At 46.9% G+C, this 8638-nt stretch overlaps 1 protein-coding gene across 1 annotated transcript; it reads right to left on the bottom strand.

Annotated features, from left to right (window-relative positions):
• Window positions 1–336: 336 nt before the first annotated feature.
• Cenpa (centromere protein A) lies at window positions 337–7807 on the bottom strand. The gene is made up of 5 exons (XM_048353607.1): window positions 7636–7807; window positions 2538–2635; window positions 1775–1852; window positions 1359–1507; window positions 337–854 (listed from the first exon to the last, which is right to left on the bottom strand). The coding sequence occupies exons 1-4, from the start codon at window positions 7733–7735 to the stop codon at window positions 1373–1375; spliced, it is 411 nt and encodes a 136-aa protein (XP_048209564.1). The 5' UTR covers window positions 7736–7807; the 3' UTR covers window positions 337–854; window positions 1359–1372.
• Window positions 7808–8638: the final 831 nt, after the last annotated feature.

Consider the following 8638-nt stretch of genomic DNA (forward strand, 5'->3'; position numbering starts at 1 on the left):
AGCTAACCTATAAAAATACTTATGATTTCTTTATGCAATAACAGTAACATTGTTTTAATATTTTCATTAAAGAATTACTTTTGTTACTTCTCTACAAAGATTTAAAAACACTTATGAAAACACCAAAAAAAGCACTTTATAATCCTGAACTGATATGATATGCCTTGTGTGATTTACAACTAAGAATAATATAGTATATATCCTCTGAGTTAAAATTTCTGGATGATTCCAATGGCAATTTACAAGAAGAAGCTGTAAAGACTTACAGATGGGAGGATAGCAATGGCAAGGCTCTGGCTGTGAACACCAGTACCAAAAAAAAAAAAAAAGAAGGATTTTCAATTTCAACTCCAATTAAGTTTTGAAAAGCTACACACTTGCTGATAGGCACTAAATGGTGAGAAGAATCTGTAAGAGTCATACACAAGATTTGTACGCAAGGCATGCTGGGCCTCTCCCTGTGACTGATTGAAGTATTTTTTTCCTTGTGTTTTTTTCCCCCTTATATTTTAAATAAAAGTAGAAATATACATATAGTAAAAGAAAAAAGGCATAGTACAGAGAGATCTAAAAGAACAATATGCTTCTCCCCCAACAGATCCATGTCTTTAAAATCTTTAATAGTTGTATGAGTAATTCACAAAGTAATATTGGTTTGGAGTCTTCTAGCTGCACATACTTTTCGAGCTGTTGGAACTGTCTTGCCTTGTCTTCTCTAACACCTCTGGTTCAGGGGAAAGTCCTGCAGTCTTCCCCTTCATGGGGCAAGTTTCACAGGCAACATGCACACAGCTGAGAGGCAGCAGAGTCCCCGCAGCACCTCTGATCTAGTCATGGCTCCCAGGGGATCATCCCTGAAAGTCAGGAATCCTGTTTACTAGCAAGACATTTCCAACAACAAGAAAACCTTCTCGACATTCAGATGAGGGATCTGATCCTTGTAAAATGGTGAGACTTGTCTCTGTCAGGTATATGGGGACACAATAGTAAAAAATCTTTAGTTACAATTGTACAAAAAGGGGCTGGGAATGTGGCTTAGCAGTAGAGTGCTTGCCTAGCATGCATGAAGCCCTGGGTTTGATTCCTCAGCACCACATAAACAGAACAGAAAAAAGCCGAAGTGGCGCTGTGGCTCAAGTGGTAGAGTGCTAGCCTTGAGCAAAAGGAAGCCCCAGGACTGACAAAAGGAAAAAAATTCTACAAAAAAATAAAGGGCCCCAGCCATAGACTTCCCCAGCAGTCAGGTGAAGGTCAAACCTTCACATGGGAGCAAAGGGCAGGTGAGAGGACTTGCGAGATTCCAGCTGAGGCTATAGATGGCACACTCCTGCCCCCAGCGGTTGGCTGGAGAGACTTACAGAGGGACGGGCGCTCAGCCGAGTCCTTCCTGAATGCCCCGGATCCTCCGGGCCAGCTGCACGTCCTTGGGGAAGAGAGTAACTCGGCCAGCGTGTATAGAGAGGAGATAGGCGTCCTCAAAAAGGTGAACCAGAAATGCTTCTGCTGCCTGGGACAGAGAGAGAGAGAAAAACACGGACACAGATGAACAGACACTGCTTTTTCTTGGGAGACGTGGGGACCTTGAGGGATCAAGGGACTGAAGGGAAATGTTAAGGAAGTGGACTGAACTCGGCCACCACATGGAAGCCCTTTAAACTTTAACCTGGTTGTGTTCAGAAGCCCAGACCCAGCTTGTGACACATACTCCTCAGGCAGCCCAGGAATTCTAGAACCCTCTTCCACCCACTCCGCCACCAACTTCATTGTACCTTACCTCTTGAAGGGCCAACAGGGCCTGTGCTTGCCAATTGAAGTGGAGACCGCGAGTGAATTTACTGCATATTTCTCTCGCCTAGTGGATGAATGGGGTTAGGATGGGGATGAGTAGAGACTGATATTCAAGAGAGATGGACTCTCTCCGAGGGTCTCCAGAAATCTTCCCGTCATCATTCCATCCGGGCCCTTCACCTTAGGTGCTGGCAGGGAGCCAGTGTCACCTCCTGTAAGCTTTGGGACTGGCATCTCTGTTGTTGTTGTTTTTTTGGCCAGTCCTGGGGCTTGGACTCAGGGCCTGAGCACTGTCCCTGGCTTCTTTTTGCTCAAGGCTAGCACTCTGCCATTTGAGCCACAGCGCCACTTCTGGCCATTTTCTGTATATGTGGTGCTGGGGAATTGAACCCAGGGCCTCATGTATACGAGGCATGCACTCTTGCCACTAGGCCATATCCCCAGCCTGGCATCTCTCTTGGTGGTGGTGGCAGATAGCACCAATGATGAGGAGGCAAATTCCAGGGTAGGAAAAGGGATCAAAGGGTAGCTAGCATCCTGAGAGGGTTTAGTTATGCAATGGGGAGAAACCAATTCCATAAAGAATTGTAAGGTGCTGCTGGAGAGCTCATGTCTTCAGAAGAGGAGCTCCTTCCAGGTTAGAGATATCTCCCAACCATCTGGGTCAGAGTTGGTAGGGAACCTTTCTCTGGGAGATTTAAAGAAAGGAGGGAAGCATGGGGTAACAGAAATTTCTCTATGGAGCTTACCACGCGGGCAAAGGGCAGCTTCCTTAACAAGAGGTGTGTGGTCTTCTGCAGCTTCCGGATCTCTTTAAGCCAGCCATGTCTCCGCTGGAAGGAAGGGCCTGAGCAAGAGAGTTGGTTCATGAAGGGAAGGTACAGGGCAAAACAGGTGGTGCCTTGCACCTTGTGTCAGACAAAGATAGCTATACAGACACTCAAGTCTAGACTTCAATAGCTTTTCTACTCACGGCTAGCACTTGACTACTTGAGCCACACCTCTAGTTCTGGATTTTTTTGTTGTTGTTGTTGTAGGGCTTGAACTCTGGCCTGGTCACTGTCTCTGAGCGCTGCAGCTTAAGGCTAGCTAGAGTCTACCACTTGAACCACAGTATCACTTCTGGCTTTCTGGTGGTTAATCCAAGATATGAGTTTCACGGACTTTCCTGCTCAGGCTGCTTTGAACCACCATCCTCAGATCTCAGCTTCCTGAATAGCTAGGATTACAGGCGTGAGCCACCAGTACCTGGCTTCCTAGTTCTGGATTCTTTTCTGGCTCACTGGAGATAAATCTCCAGGATTTGTCTGCTTGAGCTGGCTTGGAACTGGGATCTTCAGATCTCAGCCTCCTGAGTAGCGTGAGCTACTGGTACCCAGCAACAGCAGGGATTTTTGTCTACTTTATTCATTTTGATTTGTAGGAACCAAAAAACAGCAGATAGGTGCGAAGTCAATATTTGTTCAATGAATGGATGAGCCTTTGAGGTTTGTGTGCTTAACTTGTCAATGAATCCTTTCCCCATACACTTCCCTACTGACAGGCTGCACTCCGCCGGGGTCCAACAGTCTATGTCCTATTTTTCTCACCTATCTCATTATCTAGCACAGTTCCTTGCCTTGACTATCCTGGAGCACAGGGAAGTAAAGGCAGTTTGCTACAGTTCACCAGTGGCCAAGGAGAGACACTGCAAGTAGAATAACTCAAGGCTAGTGCTAGGCCTATGAGGTTACAGATTTTGGTTTGAATTCTAGTTTCAACAACAACAAAAGGAAAAAGAAACCCTCTAAAAGTAAAAAGCAAGGCCAGGTGATAGAGGCTCATGCCTGTATCTTTGTTACTCAGGAGGCTGAGATCTGAGGATTGAGGAGCCAAACTAGTCTGGGCAAATTTGAGAGATTATTATTTGGTTTTTTTGTTTGTTTTTTATTTTGTAGGTCATAGAGCTTGAACTTAGGGCCTGGGCGCTGTCCCTGAGCTCTTCTGCTCAAGGTTAGGGCTCTACCACTTTAAGCCGCAGCACCACTTCTAGCTTGATGCTAGTTAACTGGAGGTTAAGTCTCATGGACTTTCCTATGTGGGCTGGCTTTGAATTATGATCCTTAAATCTCAGCCTCCTGAGTAGTTAGGATTATAAGGATTACAGGTGCGAGCCACTAGCACCTGGCCTGAGAGACTCTTAGCTCCAATTTACTAGCAAAAAGCTACAGGGCTAGGAATGTGGCTGAGTGGTAGAGTGCTTACCTAGCATTCATGAAGCCCTAGGTTTGATTCCTCAGTACCACATAAACAGAAAAAAGCCAGAAGGAACACTGTGACTCAAGTGTTAGAGTGATAGCCTTGGGCAAAAAGAAGCTCAGCGACAGTGCTCAGGCCCTGAGTGCAAGCCCCAAGACTGGCAAAAAAAAAAAAGCAAAAAGCTGAGTGACTGAAGTGGTAGGACGTGCACTAGCCTTGAGCAGAGGGAAAAAAAAAGTCTGCTAAGTTGAATACAGGATTACAAAAGGAAAAACCCCACCCAAAGATAGCCCTTGAAGGATAAAATGAACTACAGCAAGGCTATTCAGGGGCCAGCCAAGAAAACAGAACCCACACCAAGCAACACAAGAATCACCAAGAGCTATGGGGAAAGGGAGGCAACCCAGAAATGGCTGGGGCCTGGCAGCTGGCAGTGCAGACTTTATCCTGGATGATGTGAGGGCGTGAGGCCAAAGACCCAGGGCACTGTCCCGGGGACCTGTGGCACTTAAGAGAGGAGGGAGTACTGACTCTTAGGAGATAAGCTATAGGCTACAATCTCTCTTCCCACACCAGTTGTCTACTCCAGTCTCTGGAGGGCACCCTTGATTAGCAGTCACAGAAAACATAAAGATGAATATAAAACTGATGATCAAAAACAAGACCAATACCATGGAAGAAAGGACCCACACTCAAGATCAAAAGAACCTGGACCAGAGGAATCTGAATCAACGGAGGGGAGAGATATAGACTTTGAGACATAGATAATACTCTAAGAAAGGCAAGAAATTTAAAAAGGGAAAAAACCAACCATGACCCAAGAACAAGCAGTTTTGAAAAGTAACGAACTGGAGAGATCATGGAAAACTGGGATTAAACCGTTTAATTTAAGAGCTGGGACTTGGGCTGGGAATATGGCTTAGTAGCAGAGTGCTTGCCTTGCATGCATGAAGCCCTGGGTTCCATTCCTCAGCACCACATAAACAGAAAAAGCCGGAAATGGTACTGTGGCTCAAGTGGTAGAGTGCTAGCTTTGAGCAAAAAGGAAGCCAGGACAGTGCTCAGGCCCTGAGTCCAAGCTCAAGGACTGGCAAAAAATTAAAAAAAAAAAAAAAAGAATTGGGACTTTTTAATTTAAAAAAAATTTTTTTGAGAAGAGAAGTAATACATGTTAAAGATCACATCCAGGTGTGGTAGTTCATGCCTGTCATCCTGCCCTTGGGAGGTGGAGGCAGGATTATCCTGAATTTGAGGTCAGCCTGTCCCCCCTCCAAAAAAAGGACTGGATATATGGTTCAATTGGTAGAGTGTCAGGCTTGAAGAAAAAAAAAATAGGGAGAACACCTCGTCCCTGAGTTCAAGCCCGTGTGTGTGTGTGTGTGTGTGTGTGTGTGTGTGTGTGTGTGTGTGTGTTGGTGAGGGTGAGAAGGAGATGCCCATGGCATATTAAGGGATTCAATCTGGACATAGGATTGCCTGAATTTGCATTTGGTTGGATATTGAGTCAAGAAAAAGGAACTTCTCAGCTCTGGCCCGTTCCAACAGTGGCTGTCAATATGAGTGGTATTTAAAGACACAGGATGGGATCCCTTCGAAGGGGGTAGAAGGGACAAGGAAGTTCAACATCATTGAGCAGGAGAAAGATGACACAGCTATCAAAACCATCAAAGGAGGGGGGGTGGCTAGGAATATGGCCTAGTGTTAGAGTACTTGCCTCATATACATGAAGCCCTGGGTTCCATTCCTCAGCACCACATAAGTGGCGCTGTGGCTCAAGCGATAGAGTGCTAGCCTTGAGCAAAAAGAAGCCAGGGACAGTACTCAGGCTCTGAGTTCAAGCCCCAGGGCTGACAACAAAAACCAAAAAACAAAAACACCAGGCAGGAACTGCCAAGGTGCATGGTACCAGGGAAGCCAAGAAAACAGAACTGTTTCACAGAGAAAGGGGCCCATGGTGTCACATGCTTCTCTGAGGCAGAGTACAAAAAGACCACAGTCCCATCTATTGGATTGGCGACATGAAAGTTGCTGACAGTGGTAGTTCAAGGAAGGATAGTGACTGCAAGAATAGGACTGGAATTGACAGGCAGCTGGAAGTGAGGAACAGACAGTGTGCATAGACTTAATTCTGGATGTGTGTAGTGGCACTCCTCTGTGAACCCAGCCATGGAGAGTCTGAAGCCAGCCTGATGATCTATCCTATCTACAAATATACAAAGCCTTTTCACTTAAAATAGGAATTAGGTGATGGATGGAAGGGGTGACATTGATCAAGATGTATTCATAACATGAGTTACATTGTAATCTCTTTATACAACTACTTAACAAAGTTAACAGTAATAGGCTGGGGATATGGCCTAGTGGCAAGAACGCTTGCCTCGTATACTTGAAGCCCTGGGTTCGATTCCCCAGCACCACATATACAAAAAAATGGCCAGAAGTGGCGCTGTGACTCAAGTGACAGAGTGCTAGCCTTGAGCAAAAAGAAGCCAGGGACAGTGCTCAGGCCCTGAGTCCAAGGCCCACAACTGGCAAAAAAAAATAAAAAAATAAAATAAAATAATAATAATAAAGAGGCATTAGGAAAGGAAGTAAGGAGATGGGCATGTGGATTCAAAGAAACATCCCTGCTTCTTGTTTTGTCAGTTGTGGGGATGAATTCCAGCTTGGGCACAGTCCCTGAGATTTTGTGCTCAAGACTTGTGATCTACTACTTGGAGCAACAGCTCTACCTCTGGTTTTGTGGTGGTTAATTGGGAGATAAGAGTCTCACAGACTTTCCTGCGTGGGATAGCTTTGAACCTCGATCCTCAGATCTGTCTCCTGTGTAGCTAGGATTACAGGAGGTCTGTCTGTCTGTCTCTGTCTCTCTAAGAGTATAAACACTGGGGAAAATTTACTCTACTTTGGATTTTATGCTAATTGCAGCAGAAAGGGGAAAGAAGAATATGAGCCATTTGGAGAGGGAGTGGCTTTTGATAGGAAAAGAGGCATCAGTGACTCACACTTGTAATACTAGCTACCCAGGAGGCTGAGATCCGAGGATCCAGGTTTGAAGCAAGCTCAGACAGGAAAGTCTGTGAGACTCTGATCTCCAATTAACTACCAAAAACCCAGGGTGGAGAGATTGCTCAAGAGGTATTTGCTCAGCTTTCAGGAAAAAAAGCTAGGGACAACACCCAGGCCCCGAGTTCAAGTCCCAGGACCAGCATGCAAAATAAAACAAATAAATAATAAGCCATATGCAGTTCAGGCACCTGCCACCTCCAGTCACCATCTAGAGATTGTTTCTGGACCAAGCTCCTCCCACTTTCCCGGAGAACATAACCTAAAGACAACAGAATGCCCAACAGACACCCATTGACGAGAATGAACTATCGTTTGAAATCGTCATAAAAAGGCAGGCAATAATTAGGCAATTAACTAGAAAAAAAGTCACAAATACAGATGCTTTCTTCCTGCGGGTGTCAGAACCTGTCGTCGGATTTTGCTCAAGTGACCTGGCCAGTCCGGCCTCGGCTTCTCATTGCGGTGCAAAGGTCACACTACCAAGTGGTGTGAGGGCAGCAGGTTCCACCCAACGCCGGGTTCGCGCGGCGGACGCGTTACCTCCGGAGGGGCCGCGCCGGGCCGTGCTGCTCTCGCTGCGGGTCCGGGCCGGGCTCGCGCTGCGCCTCCTCGGGGTCTCAGGCTTGCGGCGCGGGCCCATGGCGGGCCGCGAGGGTCCCGGCGTCCGCTCCTAGGGACACGAGGCCGGCAGCCGGAAGACGGGGAGCGCAGTCCCCGCCTCGTGCTCCGAGGAAGCTCCGGCTAGCGTTCAAACCGCCCGCGCTGACGGCTCCGTCGCCAGCGTCTTTTAAAAACCCCAGTGCAGAGACTTCTAAGTGGTTGACTCAGGGATGCCAGAGCGTAGAGCGATCGCGGGGAGGACCAATGACTTCACAGACTGGGAGACAGACGGCGGCGGTGATAGGACAAGAGTCAGGAGAGGGCGTATCCATCATGGAATCAGCCAATGAGCACCTGGAGACGGAAGGGGAAGCCTTCCCCTTAGCTTGTGGTTGGGCGGTGGAGAAACTCCTGGGAGGGGAAGTTCCTGGGCTGGGGGCGTGGCTCACCGAGGAGGTAGCCAGCCGGCCTGGCCTGCTTCAGGCCTAGCGTTCAAACTTCTATAACGGAAGAGGGAGAAAATAAGGAATGAAGATGCGAGTGGTGCATTTGTAGGATGCTTTTGAATAGGAAAATCACTTCCCTCATTTTATGTTGTCCTATCAACGCAGATGGGGCTTTATAGATGAGGAAACAGAGAATGTGACAACCATATATAGATAGCGCCTGGGAGGAGAGGGGTGTTAAGACTCCTGAGGACCACCTACAATTAGGATTCTAGAAGCCGTTTGTGTATAGATGATTAGGGGCGTGGGGACCGCCAGGATGGATGGCTCTAAAGAGAAGGCCCAGGGATGGTGGGCATAAGCACAACTTGTAGACTATGCTGTCAAATAAGGCTTAAGAAATTGTCCCAAGAAAACTATCTCTTCTTTTTCTCTAGGGAATAATATAAATTCTGGTCATGTCTGGAGACTGACCTGAGCATTTTCTAAATGTTCTA

Source organism: Perognathus longimembris, chromosome 8 (genome assembly GCF_023159225.1).
Source record: "Perognathus longimembris pacificus isolate PPM17 chromosome 8, ASM2315922v1, whole genome shotgun sequence".
Taxonomy (NCBI): domain Eukaryota; kingdom Metazoa; phylum Chordata; class Mammalia; order Rodentia; family Heteromyidae; genus Perognathus; species Perognathus longimembris.